Source organism: Podarcis filfolensis, assembly GCF_964270895.1.
Source record: "Podarcis filfolensis genome assembly, chromosome: 5".
Taxonomy (NCBI): domain Eukaryota; kingdom Metazoa; phylum Chordata; class Lepidosauria; order Squamata; family Lacertidae; genus Podarcis; species Podarcis filfolensis.
The window spans coordinates 35,018,169-35,037,515 of NC_139608.1; the positions used below are offsets into that span (position 1 = coordinate 35,018,169).

Here is a 19,347-nt window from a genome sequence, read left to right on the forward strand (position 1 = left end):
GAATAAAATGTTGGGGGGCCCAGGTAGGCCTCATCCCGCGTAACTGATCACATGATGCTGTGCGCACACACCATTTGAATGGCAATGCCCGTCAACTTTGGGGGGCAGACCCCTCAGATATTTTATTGGGCGGGCTGAAGGGACCTCAGCCCCTCGGAGTTGGCTCCTACGATGTTCTTACTGTGTGGAAATGAATTCACACACATGTGCATATAAATATATTCCCACATCATTCTGTGAACTTAAATGCACACTCACTCCCGCCTCCACACACACCCCCGCCCTGCCTCTCACACGCATGCACATTTCCTCTCCCACCATGAAATACCCTGTTCCATGTGTCCAGGGCTCAGCTGGAGACTTGGCTGCCCAGGCATGATTTCAAAAGAGACTGTTTATAAAAAGTTCTAGTCAAGATATAATTATAATAATCACATTAAGAGCTTTGCTGCAGTGTTCCTGTAAATGAGGAAAGCTCTGCCCTTACACAGAGAGTGAGCGAGCCAGGAAGGAGGGTGTATGTGTGTGTGTGTGCATGTTTGAGTTGGGGGGGGGGTGGTTCATGTGCAATGTTTTCTTTTCAATCTCACCCCCTGCTAGCCCCCCTTCCTTTATCCTGGGGAATAAAAACAGTTTATTTTATGATGGATCGCCCCTCTCTCTGGTCACTGACCTTTCTTCGTGAATTTCTGCTGAGCTCAGCAGAAAACCGCTGACTGCGTTTGTGGATCCCATATGTAGGTGGGGGTTGGGAGAGAAAGGGGCTCACCCTAATCCTTCTCAAAAACAGAACAACAATAACAGAGAGCTGGTCGGAATGAGACAGGCCAACAGGGAGGATCTGGACAATGTTAAGAGCTTTCCAGAGTAAAAGCGTTAGGAAAGAAAGTTGGGAAGGAAAGAAAGGGGGTTCATATCAGAATTGTTTGCCCGTCCCCGATTCCAGTAATATAAAGGACCAAGGGAGCAAGAGCAGTTGTGTGTAGCCTCAGGTTGTCCAGAGAGGCAGAATAAAAACACAGAGAACCCTATTTTCTCCTGCATCTGAGGCACCCTGTGCTGCTATCCCAGGAAATAGCTTATCATACCTAGTAATTCACTGTGCAGCCTCTGGAACACATTGCATTGTACTAGAATGCAGGCTTGCTTGTACCTGTGTGGCTGAAGAACTGATGAGCACACATGTGCTACTCTGTGGGTCTGGGCAAGTTCTGGCCCTCTGCACTGCACCCTCATTCAGAAAGGATGAAGGTGGCTCTGCTTTTTAAGATGCTGTTACTTTTAGCCTGCTGCTGCTGCTGAGGATTTTTCTTTTCTGCCTCCACACCACACTGTGGACCAAGTGGAATGCGCAAAGGCATCAGAAGAGAGCAGTGTTCCAAGGACAGATCAGCTTGGCACAATGGCCAAGCACAAATTTAATTCAGATTTCCATCTCTTTCTTTTTCTTTTCTTTTTCAATGCATTTTTCCAGTTGTTAGCAGAAATATTAATCCTTCTCAAATGAGTACAGCTTGGCCTGCAAAGCACCATTTTTAGTGCCTGTACAGGTTTCCACATATTTTTAGTAAGGATGCCAGCATGCTTAAATGCAACACTCCTAGGGCAAACAAGCGTCCTCAGGAGGGTAGTTTTTCTCACTGTATCTGTAGAGTGCATGAAATGGAACAGCCTTGAGATCACCTAAGGCCACGAGTTGTTGCTGTCGTTTATCTTTAGCAACTGAGCTCTTCCAGTTGTAGCTTGCTTCCCCCCCCCTTCCTTGCATTCCAAACATAATCTTCCTCCTCTGCTCCTACTCAGTTTGGCACTCAAATCTAAGAGCACGCTGATAGCTCCAATTACGCATTCCCACCACCTGATAAATGCCCACTATCTCACACATGAATCACAACACCTCTCACTCCTGCTCCTGTTGAGATGCATCCGCAATCTGAAACATTCCTATATCCTCCATTCACACATGCTTGCATGCTTTCCTTTGCTGAAGTGAGAAATTCCGCTTTAAAGCCACATGGCTCCAAGAGAAAAAGAGTTATGATGGGCCCAAAGTTATACAAGTTATTTATTCTTCTCCCCACTTCCTCTAGTGGCAAGAAGTTCCATGGGTAGCATTTACCCATGAATAGCACTTCCCCAGGGGATTGCTTCCCTTAGGAAGAAGAGGTATGGCCTACTTATAACATTTTGCCCCATTGGTACCCCAGAAGGCAGTAAAACACCACAAGAGAGTTTTAGCCATATTTCCCTAACCTGGAGCCCTTCTGCTGATGTTGGACAATGTACTGACCATGGTAAAAAAGGTAAAGGTAAAGGACCCCTGACAGTTAAGACCAGTCGCAGACAACTCTGGGGTTGCGGCACGCATCTTGCTTTACTGGCCGAGGGAGCCGATGTTTTCCCACAGACAGTTTTTCCGGATCATGTGGCCAGCATGACTAAGCCGCTTCTGGTGAAGCCAGAGCAGCGCACGGAAACGCCATTTACCTTCCTGTCGGAGCGGTACCTATTTATCTACTTGCATTTTGACGTGCTTTCAAACTGCTAGGTTGGCAGGAGTAGGGACCGAGCAACGGGATCTCACCCCGTCGCATAGATTTGAACCTCCGACCTTCCGATCAGCAAGCCCTAGGCTCAGTGGTTTAGACCACAGTGCCACCCGCATCCCTTATTGGTACCATGGTAAATATGACCATGTTAGCTGGTGCCTAAGGGAGATGGAGTCCAAAACTTCTGGAGAGCACCATATTGAAAAAGGCTGGTTTTAACTTTTCAGAGTTAGAGCTCTCTGTGTTTGTTTCACACTTAGGGTGCCTCCATACCACCACCGTTTTGGGGAAGGAATTCAATCACATACTTCAGATATGTGCAATTCAAGTGGATTAAAGGGTTCTGTTACCCTAGCGCAACATTTGCACTTTTAGAAAAGAATTTGGCTTTTTGCCATTAGGAAATGAATGGGGAAATGCATGGTAAAGTGTAGGGTGAACGAACAACATATAAGCACCTCACAAGCAAATCAGGATGAATGCAGGAGGAATGCTTATGTTCGTATAACTGCCCCGTAAACAAATCAGAGGGAAAGCTCAGAAAAAGCCTGGATGTAATCTAAGCTCCTTGTAAGTTTTGTGCAAGCAGGTCAGGCTGAATGTTTAATAAATTGGTCCTTCAGAGGAAGGACTCTGACACTGCAGGTATTTCTCCTCTCACTGTTCCAAAGAGTGTTTCTGTTGTTCTTTTTGCAGCCAGCTCTAGCTTTCAGCATCCTAGCTGGGGTTGGGGGGAAGGGATGGCGGCGGCAAAGACATGTCCCTTCAGAGACAACTCTTTATCAGTAACCCATTTTATATAGTCAGCTCTGATAAAGAGATGCCCATTGGCCATTAAGGAAAACCAACCAGTCATTAAACAAATGATGTAATCGCTCATGGCTGGCACAGATTGGCTAGTATTCAAGACAATATATATCCACTAAGAAGAGGTAGGTGTCTCTTTGAAAGTACCTTTGCTTTTTGCTAACAACCTGGATTTTGAAATAGCATACTGCAATCAATCCTGACTCCAGCTAGCTTTGATTTCTGCCCAAATGGGGTGTGAAGGGCAATTCTTTATCTATCTACTGAGAATTATGCCCTGTTGAGTTCAGTTGGACTGATCTATGGGTAGACATGCCTTTGTAATTGCTTTGCTTTGCCTTTGTAATTAAGATTTATTCCCTGCCATACAGTGAGCTCTAGATTAGGACTATACAGCGGTACCTCAGTTTTCGAACGTCTCCATTGACTAACATTTTGGTTTTCGAACACTGTAAACCCAAAAGTAAATGCTTCGGTTTTCAAACACGCCTAGGAAGTCGAATATGCCATGTGGCTTCCACCGCGTGCAAGATCCTGAGGCCTAGCTGTTGGCTGGTGAGTTTTTGGTTTTCAAATGCTTCAGAACCTGAACAGTCTTCTGTTCAAAAACTGAGGTACCACTGTACTTTCCAAATGCCTATGTTTCAAATATAGTAGTACCTCGGGTTAAGAACTTAATTCGTTCCGGAGTTCCGTTCTTAACCTGAAACTGTTCTTAACCTGAGGTACCACTTTAGCTAATGGGGCCTCCCACTGCCGCCATGCCGCTGCTGCACAATTTCTGTTCTCATCCTGAAGAAAAGTTCTTAACCTGAGGTACTATTTCTGGGTTAGCGGAGTCTGTAACCTGAAGTGTCTGTAACCCGAGATACCACTGTAAATGCTCATTTTGCTTAGGCATCAGCATCACCCTCCAAGGGACAGTGCAAGCATCGTTTTAAACATGCATCCCTATTTGCTGCAATCCTAAGTGTGCTTACGAGGGAGTAAGTCCCAGTCAAGTCAATGGACTTATTTCTGAGTAATCCATGGGATCATGCTGCAGGTTTCAGGTTCCTGGCTCAGCCATGCATGCTTTTTTCTTCAAGGCAGAACAGCTAAAAGCACAGCTGCGGCTGGCAGAGGATACCCACGCAGAAATTCGCAAGGAGCTGGTTGAGCTTCACCACAGGCTGCAGGAGACTGAAGAGGCTCGTGACCACCAGCAAAAGGAGCTGCTGGAAATTCGGAGGGCTGTGGCAGACGAGAGCAGAGAAAAAGAAGCACTGCAGAAATCTAACAGTGAGCTCAGAGCAGCTGTCAGGAGAGCAGAGAACGAGAGGCTCAGGTAGGTAGCCTTGGTACTGGACAGGCGTCTTGCTGGCCTAGTGGCTATCGGCTCACAGCACTTTTAGAGGTTACCAGTAAGGAGAGATTATGAACCTGTGCATCTGCTGCAGCTTGCAGAGATCTGAAGAGGAGAAGGAGCAGAAGATTGCTGTGCTGGAGGAAGCAAAAGCAGCCGTTGAGGGAGAGGTGGGGGAGGTCCGAGCAAATCTGCGAGAAGTGGAGAAGTCTCGCATGGAAGCGCGAAGGGAGCTGCAGGAGCTGCGCAGGCAGGTATAACTGTGTCTCTCTCCCCACACCCTTCTCATCACAACCCTAAGGATATAATAATTGCAACAAGAGATCCTTGACGTCCACCCAGTATTGGATTCTTTATTCAAAGCCACTTGTAGCTGCTGCAGACACTGTCAAAACACAAGTTTGTAGATACAGTATCTAAGCAGAGGACAAGAGAAGCATCATCACCACCACCCAAAATGTCTTTCTGGCTTGTTTAATTTGCGCCTGAAATTTCCTATGAAAGAGCCTTGAGACCTCGATCCTCTGTCATAATTCCTACCCATAAGGCCTCTCTTTTTTAATATTCCCACCTGTGTCTCCCTCCCACTAGGACTGTCGGTGCTACTCCCGCCCCCTTTGGGGTTCCTTACATCCAGTTGAGGCTGGTCCATTAGAGTGAGTGAGACACTGCCTCACCAGCCTTGGTCTGCCCTCAGCTAGCACCACTACCACCCCACCTGCCTGCCTGTTCTCTACAGGGGAGTTGCTCTGCTTGTCATTGGCTCTGGCTTCGCCTGCTGTTGGGGTCCCTCCAGACTGGTGTCTTGTTGTGGGTGTATTGTGCAGTGTTGTTCTTGACATCATAATAGTGCATTAGTGGTAGGTTTATTTATTCTGCTTTAGGTTCTTCTGCAATACTTCTGCAATGCTACCACACTGTTGCTGTCCAGAGGGGCAGTCCCGAGTGGGACAAAAATAAACCAGAACATTTGTGGTACAAAAAGTTCAGGATTTAAACAGGAAGTTGCGGGATACGCACTGATTTGGAAAGGAAGCAGTGTGGCCACCCCAAAGTGTTTGCAGGTGCAAATAGTATTGAAAGTGGAGTAATGTGTGACACACACACACACACACACACACACACACACACCCCGGTAATATCACAAGCACAAATAACAATGATTGTGCAATAAAAATGATGTCGGGGGGGGGGGCTTGGCTTCTTTGTCTTCTGTCCTACTAGCCCTATGTGGTCAATCATTTCACTCTAACAGCAATTGCCAAATGTGACAGTAGGGATCCCCTCCCAGTGTGGTGTAGTGGTTTTTTAATATCATTTATTACGGCCATAGGCCCATACAGGTAAAAACAACACATAAATAACAGCTTGTGCCGTAAGGAGAAAAAAAAAGCAATCGCTAAAACACTACTATAACAATAAAATACTATAAAATGGAAAGGCATACTACGCCTTAATTAGCTTGTAGAGCTCCTTGGCGTCGCTTTTGGGAAAGGACAGCAACTAGGAACCTAGCCACCTTCAGGGTCGTGTGGGTATCCTTGTCCTGCAAGATTTGGGCAAGGTGGAATTTTGGTGGGGTACCCTCTAGTTTCTGTATGATTGATCCCAACAAATTTGCCCGTAGCACATTAAACAAGGGGCAAGTGAACATAATGTGCTGGAGCGACTCCGGCGACACCTTATTACATTCGCACACGGCGGGGGCTTGACCCTTTGAGAACCTATGTCTCAGGACATTGGAGGGAAAAACGTTAAACCTCGCTTTGGTGAAGGCCAGTCTATGTGCAACAGTCGAAAGGGAGGAGAGGTATGATGGAACGCAGTAAGTTAAAGTGATACCAATGTTCTGGGGCGAACAAACACCTCCCCCCAGCGTATAATTTCGCTGTAAATCGATGTCATCCAGTCTTTGGCGGATCAGTCTCTGAGCAGTGATTTGGTCTAGTTTTAGGGAATCTGAGGGAGAGATTCCATAACTCAGGAGTTTGGCATGAATTCTGCTAGTCCAAAGGCTGGAGAATTCATCTCGCCATAAGCATTGGGCAAGGTAATGGTTTGGTAATCTATGCCACAATGATAACCAGTAATTGAAGACTTGCTTCATGGTGTAGTGGTTAAGAGTGGTGGTCTCGTAATCTGGTGAACCAGGTTCGTGTCCCTGCTCCTCCACATGCAGCTGCTGGGTGACCCTGGGCTAGTCACACTTCTCTGAAGTCTCTCAGCCCCACTCAGCTCACAGAGTGTTTGTTGTGGGGGAGGAAGGGAAAGGAGAATGTTAGCTGCTTTGAGACTCCTTTGGGTAGTGATAAAGCGGGATATGAAATCCAAACTCCTACTCCTCCTCTTCTTCCTCCTCTTCTTCTTCTTCTGCTTCCTCTTCCTCTTCCTCTTCCTCTCCTCCTCCCACCCCCACAGAAGCTTTTTTGTGTGAGCTGGGCCTCTGAGCATAGAGCCCATATAATAGATAATACCCAGAGTTCTGGCATACCTTTTGCAGGTGAAGGCCTTAGAGAGTGAGAACAGCAAAAAAGCCCAAGAAATCAGTGAACTGCAGCATCGTTTGCTCGAGGAGGAGCAGCAGGAGCAGCAGAACAGCAAAGAGGCTCTGGAACTGAAGCAGAAGATAGCCGGGTTGGAGATCAGCCGTGAATCTGCTCACAAGGAGGTAACGTGGTGGGCGGTGGAGGACAAGGTTCAGGAGATGGAAGAAGTAGTGAAAAGTAAGCTGGGAGAGTTGAGGAGGGCAGCTTACTCTTCTTCCATCTCCTGCATCTTGTCCTCCAAGAGGTGGTAGTGGAGATAAGTTGCATGGAAGGTTGCATACAGAGGTGAGAAGACAGGGTATCTGTGTGGACCGGGTTTCCTGCAGCCTCATCTACTTTAGCTCTGAGTGTGCAGCAGGATAGTGGTAGCTGGCTGGATATAAATCACTTTTATACACGTAGGTGAAGAACCATGAGTGCAAGCTACATTTACAGCTGTGCTTGGCTTCCCTGTGTCCTGAGAAGGTGGTGGTGTGGACGGTGGTAGTGCCCGTACATTGCCATGGCCTGCCAACCTTGTTCTTTCAGGTGCTGAGCTTGCGGAAGAAGCTGTCTGCCATGGAGGCAGAAAGCCGGCTTCAGGAGCAAGACCTTGCGCAGAGCCTTGCCGAGAGCCGTGCAAAGGAGAAGAAGCTGAAGGACGATCTTCATCACCTGGAGATGAAGCTGCAGGAAGCCAGCAGGGCAGGCGAGAGCCTCCAGATGCGCCTCAGCACCTGTGAGGGGCGTTCCCAAGGCTTGGGGATAGAACTAGCCAAAGCGGAGGCAGCCAAGAGGGAGGTGGAGCTGAAGCTCGTGGCACTGCATTCGGCTCTGCGCCGCACACTGGGGCTTGGCAGCCGGAGTCCATCGCCACAAAGATCCTGCTCTCCAGTCAAAGGTCAGAAGGCTCCTAACCAGGATATCCTTCATATGCTGTGCATTAAATTTCAGCTAAGCAATAACTGCAGTAGACATCAACCTCTAATTGTGGTAATGAAATATGCTCATAGCTAAGGAAATTACTCTATTGGGGTTGGACAACCTTCTGTTGAACGCCACATTCCCTTAAGGGAATCTGTTGGAGGCCACACATCATTGTGGTCAAAAGTTGATAGGGCCACCAAACATTTCTCTTTTTCTTTTTCTTTCTCTGCTTTCCACCACCCTTTTTCCTTTAGTCTCTGCCAACTCCTTCCTTCCTTCCTTCTCTCTCTCTCTCTCTCTCTCTCTCTCTCTCTCTCTCTCTCCATATACAGTGGTACCTCAGGTTAAGAACTTAATTGATTCTGGAGGTCCGTTCTTAACCTGAAACTGTTCTTAACCTGAGGTACCACTTTAGCTAATGGGGCCTCCTGCCCCCGCTGCACAATTTCTGTTCTCCTCCTGAAGCAAAGTTCTTAATCCGAGGTATTATTTCTGGGTTAGTGGAGTCTGTAACCTGAAGCATCTGTAACCCGAGGTACCACTGTATATTTATGCTACCCCCTGCGTACCACCCACTGGAATAGATTGAGGGCTGCAGGTTGCCCACCCCTGATTTATACCAATGCACCTGGTACAGCTATGAGGAGTAGGAAATGTGCTTGTTTTCTTAAATTAAGGTTGTTTGCCACCACTTAAGCAGTGGTCTTGGTGAGCAACCAGGGAGCGCTGTCATAGCTCAGTGGTAAAGCAAGTGATTTGTGTGTAGAAGCACTTGCTTTCCAGATTCAATTTCTGGCTTCTCCAGTTCAAAAGATACCAAATAACAGGGCTGAGGAAGACTGAGCTAGGTGGTCCATTGGTCTCCCTCTGTATAAGCAAGCTGCATGTGTTCACTGCTGTGCTTAGGATTCCGTTTTCAGTTTGTAAGACTGCTATTGAAAGCCAAGTCCTGCCTCTGGCAGTGGTTGACTCATGCCCTGACTGCTTACTGCCCAAAGGACATTTTTCATCATCACATCGTGTATCTGATGGTTGTGTATCTAACAGGTCTCTCAGTCCTGGGAAGAGGTCATAGTTCAGTGGAAGAGCACCTGACATAGTTCAGTCATTGGCACATCCAGTTAAAAAGGATTAGGTATCAGACGATGGGAAAGATCTCTACCTGAGACCCTGGGGAGTTGTTGATAGTCAGAGTAGACAATGCTGGGCTAAGTATCTAGAGAACATAAGCTTTGTTTAAGGTGCTTCCTATATTTAAAGACCCCTTTAAAACGTTTTGCTGAGTTGTGCAGAATTTCCCTTTACCCATCTTGAAATCCTGATCAGAATCTCCCTCTTTGACTTCTGAGACGTTAAGAATTTATGTTTCCACAGGAAGCAGTGGCCGGCAGACACCTGCCTCCCGCACTGGGTCTCCTGAGAGGAGCCGCTCACGTTCCCCATTTCACCAACGTTCTCCTCTCAGAGGTGACCAAGTCACAAGTGAAATTGACCCGGATGTAGTTCGAGATGCTTTGAGGGACTTCCTTCAGGAGCTGCGGGACACTCAGAGAGAGAGGGTGAGTAATGTAATCTCTTTCATTTACCGTTTTTCTCGTATGTATGTATGTATGTATGTATGTATCCCATGAAGCTCTGGAAAGCATGAGGTTAGGGTAATGAGGTTGAGACCAGTTGTGACCTTATGCCCACCAGCTCTTGACTTCTATAATCCCTCCATCTGTAAGAATTTGTGCGCACACAATCATAGTGTCAGCAATGCAATATATGACACATTACCTCACATTACTGAAAGACATGTGTACTGTTTGTGGGGCTGCACATAATTAGACCCATGTTAAGGACTCACTATGCTATAGGTAGGGGAGCCTTCTGCAGTCTGAGGGCCACATTCTCCTCTAGGCAACCTTCTTGGGGCCACATGCCAATGGTGGGCAGGGCTAGAGGCAAAAGTGAGTAGGAAAATGGATGTAAATTTTACCTTAGTACAGTAGGCTAGTTTCTATGCACACACATACACACACACGTCTCTATCCTTTATCCAGACAAACAAGAGGCACTTTTAGACAAAAAACAGATGCGGGTGGTGCTGTGGTCTAAAGCACTGAGCCTCTTGGGCTTGCTGATCAGAAGGTTGACGGTTCATGAAGCTCCTGTTGCTCTGTCCCAGCTCCTGCCAACCTAGCAGTTTTGAAAGGACATCAGTGCAAGTAGATAAATAGGTACTACTGTGGCGGGAAGGTAAATAGTGTTTCCTCCATGCGCCAGAAGCAGTGTAGTCATGCTGGCCACATGGCCCGGAAAGCTGTCTGTTGAAAAACACTGCCTCCGTCGGCCTAAGATGATGAGTGCCACAACCCCATAGTCACCTTTAACTGGACTTAGATGACCAGGGGTCCTTTACCTTTTTTCCCCCTATTAGACAAAATGCCAGAACATTTTCCAGACAGGCAGGGCCAGTGAGAGTGTGGCTTGGGGAGTGTTTTGAATCCCGATGGAGAGGCCTTCACTGCAGCTGTGAACTCACTGACTACCTTTGGACAAATCACCATCTCAGCCTCAGTTCTCCAAATGTATAATGGGTACAGATTAGCAATGTAAAGATTACAAAGTGGTTTAGAAAATATTAAACAAGCACGACCAATAAATATAACTGAAATGATCAATGTGAGATCACTTCTCCAAGCCTCTCCCTGTGGCCTGAGCCTCTGCCTACATGCCTTTTCCTTTCCTCCCAGTATTTTGCTGTAAAAGTCTCAGCCTTTCTTCCCCATGCCCAGTCCTGACACTCAGACCACCCCCTGCCAAAAACAAGGCATTAAAAAAATCCGTATTTCTGCAAAAAACATTTTGTAACTAGAGCAAAAGCATGCAAATCAAGTAAATATGTGTAAAAAATGTGTGATTTATTACAGCCACGTAATGTAATTATTTTTTAGCACAGAACTTTAGACCTTTTGAATGCATGTTGTTCCATGCTTTTCTCAGCCCAGGCCAGAGAAAGGAAGAGTAGATTCCACTCCCGGCAGGGCGCAGGCTCAGGACCACTAGTTTGCTTAGGTTGTGCAAGGACGCACTTCATTCTCCCTGCCTTCCAATCCATTAGGCTATCCCACTTCTCTTTAGCAGGAGCCAACCTAGCTCAGCTTGACCCCAAGTTGACTTCGAAGACATATGTTTAGCAACATTCAAGGGCAGTTCAGCCCTTTCTCTGTCATGTGCTATTTATTGCTCAAAACCATGCCTCTTATAAAAATGCATAAATATTTATACTGTACTAGAATAATTAAAAAAACATGGTCAGTCACAATAATCATAGCATCAGATCATCCAGTGGCCTTTCTGACAAATAGAGAAACAGAGAAATTTTTTAATTCTTTTGGGCTGCATAAAATGTAAGGCATTCCTTGCTTTCTTGTCTTGTCCCACCAGGATCCTAGAGTTCAGTGTTAACATGCAGTAACCAAAAAGAATGTCTACAATCAATAACATCTTTCAGTTAGCAGCTTTGTAGCCCTGGCCTATTCTCCTTTGCTCAAAATTAAATCCCATTGAGTTCAATGGGTCATGCAGAATACAACCTTAACTATTTGTGTTTACTCAGTGTTCAGTGTGACTTATCCCTGAGTAAGTCTACATAGATGTGCATAAAGGAAAGTAGTGTGCCCTGGAAATACTTTGGTGAGGCCTGTTGTTTTCAAATTATTATTGCCTCAGGCCCCGGTCTCAGGGAAGACTACTCAATGCAATGCTTAACTGGTAAAATAATAGCATGCTTTCCAACATTTCATAGATGAAAAACAGGACATGCTTCTTATGCCCCTGTTCTCAGACTAAGAGATTGCTGCTTTAGCACTCCCCACCTCAGATACATATTGCTGATGACTGCACTCTGCATGCTATATTCATTTATTCTGCAGGAACCTATCATCTACTGATTTAAAAGGCGAGAGGATAATTGTTCTTTGACACTAGAAATCTTAATTGTAAAAAAAAAATGTTACCAACAACCAAAAGCATGCCACAGCAACTGTGCGAAATGGCAGGCTGCCAACTGCTTGGGGCCTTAGTATTCCAACAAGAAGGTGGTTTTTTTAAAAACTATATTAGTAGCTGGGGAGGCAGTTAGACCCTTGGATGACAAGGTCAAAGGAGTTGTAAAGGAAGATAAAGAAACTGCAGAGAAGCCAAATGATGGGACAGAAATAGCAAAATGGATTCATTAAAATAACAAAATGCAGTTTCATATCCCAGGTTTACTTCTTGGTCTTCTCTGGTGAGAAGCTAAGGATTTCAAGAGAATGTCTATATATCTTGTTTCCAGGATGACCTGAGGATTCAGGTTATGAATATGAGTCGTCAGCTGAATGAAATGGAATCTGATCGTGACCGGACAAAAAGTCGCATCCTGCAACTCCAGAAGCTCCTAGCAGACTGTGAGGAAGGCATGTTCTCCTTTCTGCCCATCCTTTATCCCTTTCTGCGTATAATTTTCTATACCTCTCTGTGGATGCCTCCTTTCTTTATCATGCTGATGCGACTCTTTGCTGGCTTGCTGTGGCAGAGCTCACAGCTCCTCTGGAGAGCTTCTGCCAGTCACATCAGATGATCTGTCTCAATAGAAGGCAGCTTCCTATGTCCCTATGTAGGCATGTGTAATGAAGCTTTAACATTAAAAAAAAATGAAAAGTGCAGCCTAGAGCAGGATGGCCCAAGCTTTCCTACCAGGAATACGTCACCATGGAACCTGCAGGCCACAGACTGCCTTGTCGTGTGGGGTGTGTGCAAAACTTGACACACACACTTCAGCCCTCACACTGCCTTCCCAAAGCCGGGTAAGCAAGGTGCTGGGGTTTGGGAAGGAGGGATGAGGCTCCAGCAGGGTCCTAGAGCCCTTTCATCTCCTTCCCAAAGCTGGGAAAGCACCAACTAGGCTTTGGGAAGGAGGTGGGAGGAATCTAGGACCCTGTCAGAGCCTTCCCAGCTCCTTGCCAAAGCGCAGTGCACCTCTTACCTGGCTTTGGGAAGACATCAAACATGGCCAAGGGCTACCAAAAAAGGCCTCAAGGACCACATGCATGTTGGAGCACCCTAGTCTAGAGGCTACCTTAACCCTTTTGCTACAGAGCATTGGTCTTTTCAGAATCGTTACCCCAAGCAGCTCACTTGGGAAGGTTCCACAAATGCATCTGGAACACTGGAGGGCAGAAAACAGCTTGGTAAGGCTGGGGAAAAGGATAAAGCATTCATCTCCCTTGCTGTTTATTTGCTCAGAATGGCAACCTCCCAAAGCTGTCTTTCATTTTTGTAAAAAGTGGGGGGACTTTCTTAGATGGATTTGCATATCATGTATACTTTGAACAACAATCAATTGAACATTTGTAAAAATTTGTTCTAAAGAGCAAATGCCATGTGGGTCTGTGCTCTCAGACAGGCAGGTGCTCCTAAGCCATTTCCCGGGGCGAAACCTTAATCAACCATACAACTTTAGCCATGTAAAATACTAATCTGATTTCCTTCATATAATTGGATATCAGAGGAGTTGGGAGAAAACAAGAAAGATGCCAGCAGGCTGTCTTTCCCTATTGGTTTGTTCCCCACCTCCTGACATACCCCCTTTGTACAAATAGATCCTTCTTTAGGTTTAGGGCAGTTGACAGCTTCTTCCCTTCTGGAGGGATGGCCATTTGTAAGTGTGGCTTTTATCTGGAAGAACATTCAGTGTCCTCCCTAAAGCACAGGTTCAGCTTAGCCAGGCAGGCAAAGCAATGCAAGAGTGCATGGATGAATGGTGGTTGTTAAGTACACACCCCATTTTGCAGCCATCCTTTCCTTTAAAAAGCAGCCTTTCGTTTCACTTGCAGGCAAGCGGGGAGCAGACGGGCGCCTAAGCAGCACACAGGCAGCACTGACGCTGCAAGAGGAGACGGCTAGGAAAGCGGAAAGAGCGCAGCAGGCCCTTGCAGATCAGGTGGCAGCCCTGGAGCGCAACTTGCACATTTGTCAGGAAAAGAACAGGGAACTGCAGGTGGGCAGAACCCCTCTCCCTGGAGGGGAAAGGCATTCAGTGACACGTCATGGGGCTGCTCCCTCCTAGAGGCCATTTCACATGTTGTGTGTCCATAAACTTAGGTTTGCCATGGAGTGTACACTGCTGCAGCCAGCCCTTGCGTACCTGTATGAGCGTACCTGTATGATACACATTTCTGAATGCTTTCTTCTCATCCACACTTTGCAGTTTTAGGGGTACACTTTAAAATACCTTGTGTGTGTAGACACATATGCTCAAAGCAGTCCTAACAGTAATTGATGGCAAAATGGCCTACAGGGTGGGGGAAGAGAAGTTAATATTATTGCAACCAAAGATGCCAATCGTAAGATGTAGATGCTGGGACTTCCTTTTTGGTAGATATGCATGGAGTTGAGCCACAAGGCACTTTAACTGCATGAATGAACAAACTGGTTTGTGAAGCTTATTAAAAAGCAGTCCAAAAAATATTTTAAATACAGATATCTCAAAGATCTATAAATACAAATACCTTTTTAAAAAACCAAGAGCTAAAGAGGGTTTGTAAAGAGTTAAGCAGTGAGTAGGGGGGTATAAGGGTATAACTTGCTTTAATGCACACACAAATTACCTACTCTGGTTCTTAAAATAAAGGTGTGAGCAAATTAGTGCTAGAGAAACCCCAGCAGAAGAATTGCTGCTTTTTCTTCTTCTGAAGGGACTTTACCCAGCTGTTTAAAGAGCACTTTTTATTCCAACTGGCACCCTCAAGCAAGGGTCTGGCTGTGTTGACTGCTTGGGCTAACATGGACTGTTTGGGTGGAGTTTCATCCTGTGTACATTATCACCTGTCTCCATAAAAAATATTGATTCTTTCCATTTCTCTCTGTAATGCTACCATAAGGCTGTGTGATGTGGTAAGTTTCCATGTAAACGGGGTCTGTAATTCACATTGTGATCTTGGCAATATGCTGAGTGGTGGCACTTTTATCCAGATGGTGGCTAGAGGCTTAGTCCTGGGTCCTGGGCTGGTAAATAAATGAGCTTGGGAGTGTTGCTCATCCTTTCAACACTCCCAACCAGTAATGGCAGCATACATCACTAATGTGCAGCCTAAAGTCCCCTTTTTTCCCTCTCCCCTTCTTTCATTTTACACCTCTCTTTGAAGCTCAGATATTTTATCTGTAGGCTGACTCAGGGCGCACCATTAGGTAGGGTGAAGCATCTGTCTCAGGAAGCACATACCAAGGGTGGGGGTGGAGGCCCACCTACATAGCCCTTGAGCACCCTAAGCTAGCCTGCCCTGCACCTCCCAAAATATGTGGCCCTCAGGTAGATGGATGTTCATGGATTGGGGGAGGGTGCCATATTATCCTTTGCACCAGGCAGCAGAATATATTGAATCAGACCTGCACTCATTTCTCATTGCTTTATAAATGGGTACACATTCACACATACAGTACAGTTTGCTTTTGCTCCACATCAGGCCCCGCGCTGGTTCTTGCACCTGCACAGCAAGGCTGCAATGGCATCCACTCTTGTTCACAAAGGACTTTCTCCTTTTCCTCCGCAAGTATGGGCCAAAACAAAAGTGACCAGTGGTGTTCATGCTGGGTTGGTTTTTTTATTATTCTAGGAGAAAGTCAACAAGCTGAAAACCAAGGAAGCCAAGCTAGAGACAGAGAAGTGGAAGCTGAAGGAAGTCCTGGAGGCGGCAGAGAGTAGGGCCACCAAGTTGGATCTGAGCCGCAGGGCTGCTGAAGGAGAACTGCAGCGGGCCCAGCTCAGCCTCACTGAGAGGGATGCAGAGATCCAGTCCCTGCAGGAGCAGACCCAGGCGCTCCGCTGCCAGTTGGGAGACAAAGAGAGCAAAACCACCCAGCTGCAGCAGGAGCTAGACCACTTGACCCATTCTCTGGCCAGGACTGAGGGCACGGAAAGCCACCTAAAGGACCGTGTGCAAAGCCTGTCTCAAGCTCTGTCTGATGCTACTGCTGGCTCCTCCTCCCTCCAGGAGAACGTCTCCCAACTGCAAAGGGCCCTGACTGCTGCAGAGCAAGACCGTCGGCTACTCCAGGTAGTAGGAATCAGCTGCTTCAAATGTTCAGCCACTGCCTGTTTGTGTGCGAAGAGATAGCATCTCTCCTGAGCCAAATAGTATGTGCCCTCCTGTAAAACGTGTTGTGAAGACCAGTCCCACCCCAATGCTGAGCACCTGCTACACCCAGTGGCCACCTACTCCCCAAATGACCTATCCCTATTTCCTTAAGATACCGCAAATTGCAAGGGGTGGCACATTCAGAATAATATATGTAAGCAAAAATGAAGGGCCTAACTGTTTTATGTTGTGCATGTGTGCACAAGTACAATATCTTAGGGTAACATAGTGTGTGTTGGGTAGGAATAGATGAATCTGTCAATTTTTGGTTTGCTCAATTTCTTTTTTCTAGCCTTCAGTACTCCAAATTTCTGCAGGAATTTTTGTTTTATTTAATAAAACAACCCTTATGACAATTCATCAGCATTTTAGTGCTCCTAATAAATACATTTTTGCATGCAGTTTTGACAAATGTACACATTTTTGCAAGCACATTTCCCTGATATGATGCCTTTTTGTATGGTATTTTTACTAATACAGTGGTACCTCGGGTTACAAACGCTTCAGGTTACAGATGCTTCAGGTTACAGACTCCACTAACCCAGAAATAGTACCTTGAGTTAAGAACTTTACCTCAGGATGAGAACAGAAATTGTGCGGCGGCCTCAGCAGGAGACCCCATTAGCTAAAGTGGTACCTCAGGTTAAGAACAATTTCAACTTAAGAATGGACCTCTAGAACGAATTCAGTTCTTAACCTGAGGTACCACTGTATATGCTTTTTTATGCACACTTTACCCAACACATTGCTCGGCTGGAGAACTTCACAGCAAAATTCAGAGAAGTGCAAATTTTGAATGATGGCTGTGTTTCAGTTTGCATATTGTTCTGGAAAGTGTGCATTTGGTAAATTCACCTTTACTGTGAACAGAGTCAAATTTCTCCCCTGAGTCTAGTGTTGGGTGACTCCAGGAAAGTTCATGCTTTGGCTTGGATCCGCTGTAGTTTCTACAGGCCCTATTGTTTTGTACAAAATACTCTCTCCACCCATTCCTCCCAAGGAACATATGAAATTGCAAACTAACTGAAAGAGTTGAGTTTTTGCCTGGTTCAAAAGCCCTGTGGAAGTTGGGAATAGCCATAGGCTGTCTCCAGGAGTATCTGAGACAGAGGCTGTGATTAAAATTAGTGGAGTCAATGAAGTGAGAAGGCTGGCCTAAGTGTCTATATCTACAGTGGTACCTCTGGTTATGTACTTGATTCGTTCTGAGGTCAGTTCTTAACCTGAAACTCTTCTTAACCTGAAGCACCACTTTAGCTAATGGGGCCTCCTGCTGCTGCCCCGCTGCGCGATTTCTGTTCTCATCCTAAAGCAAAGTTCTTAACCCGAGGTATTATTTCTGGGTTAGCGGAGTCTGTAACCTGAAACGTATGTAACCTGAAGCATATGCAACCCGAGGTACCACTGTACTTGCTTACTAAGTCCCTTCAATGCAATGCAAATACTCAACATTCTGATCAGACAGCACGAAATCTTAACGTATGTTGGAAAGATTCCTTACGCTGGGTTGTATCACATCTGTGCCTTTCTAACAACTCAAAACAAAATTCCAAAACACAGGTCCTTTTTGCCATACCTCCATGATTAAACCAACACTTAGCAATCACCTAGATGTAAATAATCTGGATGGGCCATAGCTCAGTGGTAGATGACATGCTTCTCATGCATAATGTCCCTGGAACTTCTGTGTGAGACTGAGAGAAAGCCCTGCCTGAAAGAATGGAGAGCAGCTGCCAGTTTGTACAGGCAGCACTGAGCTATATGGTCCAATGGTCTGACTTGATATAAGGCAGCGTCTCGCGTTCCTTATTCTTTTCTGGAGGGATGTCCATACAGAGAGTAGAACACTTTCCAGCATGACAACTAGTTCCTTTCTGCTGGCTTGAACTGACAAGAGACTAGAGGCAGCATGATGATTTGGCTGTGTATGTACGAATCACAAAAAAATGGTATTTGACCAATAAATCTCACCACAAACAGTACATATCAATTCAACCAAGTGGTTTTGGCCCATTCTGTTTCTTTCTTTCCCCCCAGTAGATTATATTAAAGTTTGAAAGAAAATATTCAAAGATTAATATCAAATATCCAGTACCTTTTTAATGAAAGATAAAACAATAATCTAAATAAAACACAAAGGAAATGAAAAGAAAAGAGTAAAGGAAGCTAAAAGAAAAAAGAGAGAGCTTCCAGTTCTTCGTCTGTCAGCTACATATAGAAAATTGTTTAAAACAACCACTCCAAGATAACATGCAATAATTCCATTTTCTATAAACCACTATTTTCTTCAGTCCTCAAACCCAGATATCATAAGTTCATTTTCTTTTTCACGTGAAAAGTCTATAAGGAGTTTCCAATCTTTAGTAGGCCCATTCTGGATTTCTTTTCCCCCTGTTTCAGGATCGCTTGGACTCGATGCGGCATGCATTGTCAGAGAGCAAGAGGCAGAACCATAGCTTGACGGATACAGTACATTTGCTGCAAGATCAGCTGGGTGAGATGGAGCTGCGATGCAGAAACCTGGAAGGGCAGTTGGAACATTTCCAAGAAGTGAGTAATGATGAGGAGAGAAGGACAAAGCAAGAGACAGTGGTCTTGTGGATGTAGCTATCTCCCACTCGTGATTATATGGATTGCAGCAGGCCACATCTCACAAGCATCTATTGGAGAGTGCCCATGCTTTCACTGGTGATGAGTGACAAAGCTTCCTTTTCTTGTTGTTGTTGTTGTTTAGTCGTTTAGTCGTGTCCGACTCTTCGTGACCCCATGGACCAGAGAACGCCAGGCACTTCTGTCTTCCACTGCCTCCCGCAGTTTGGTCAAACTCATGCTGGTAGCTTTGGGAACACCATCCAACCATCTTGTCCTCTGTCATCCCCTTCTCCTTGTGCCATCCATCTTTCCCAACATTAGAGTCTTTTCCAGGGAGTCTTCTCATGAGGTGGCCAAAGTATTGGAGCCTCAGCTTCAGGATCTGTCCTTCCAGTGGGCACTCAGGCCTGATTTCCTTAAGAATGGATAGGTTTGTT

The 19,347-nt window shown here is 45.8% G+C and overlaps 1 protein-coding gene across 9 annotated transcripts in view; it reads left to right on the forward strand.

Moving 5' to 3' along the window:
* CROCC2 (ciliary rootlet coiled-coil, rootletin family member 2) overlaps window positions 1-19,347 on the forward strand; it is an 89,393-nt gene that overhangs the window by 55,437 nt on the left and 14,609 nt on the right. For all 9 annotated transcript variants that reach the window (XM_083613657.1, XM_083613658.1, XM_083613660.1 and 6 more), the window contains 9 exons: window positions 4,445-4,683; window positions 4,796-4,955; window positions 7,202-7,369; window positions 7,776-8,127; window positions 9,528-9,712; window positions 12,478-12,598; window positions 14,018-14,181; window positions 15,797-16,237; window positions 18,719-18,868. In XM_083613657.1, the coding sequence (XP_083469783.1) occupies window positions 4,445-4,683; window positions 4,796-4,955; window positions 7,202-7,369; window positions 7,776-8,127; window positions 9,528-9,712; window positions 12,478-12,598; window positions 14,018-14,181; window positions 15,797-16,237; window positions 18,719-18,868 (1,980 nt within the window). The remainder of the gene's footprint in view (window positions 1-4,444; window positions 4,684-4,795; window positions 4,956-7,201; window positions 7,370-7,775; window positions 8,128-9,527; window positions 9,713-12,477; window positions 12,599-14,017; window positions 14,182-15,796; window positions 16,238-18,718; window positions 18,869-19,347) is intronic.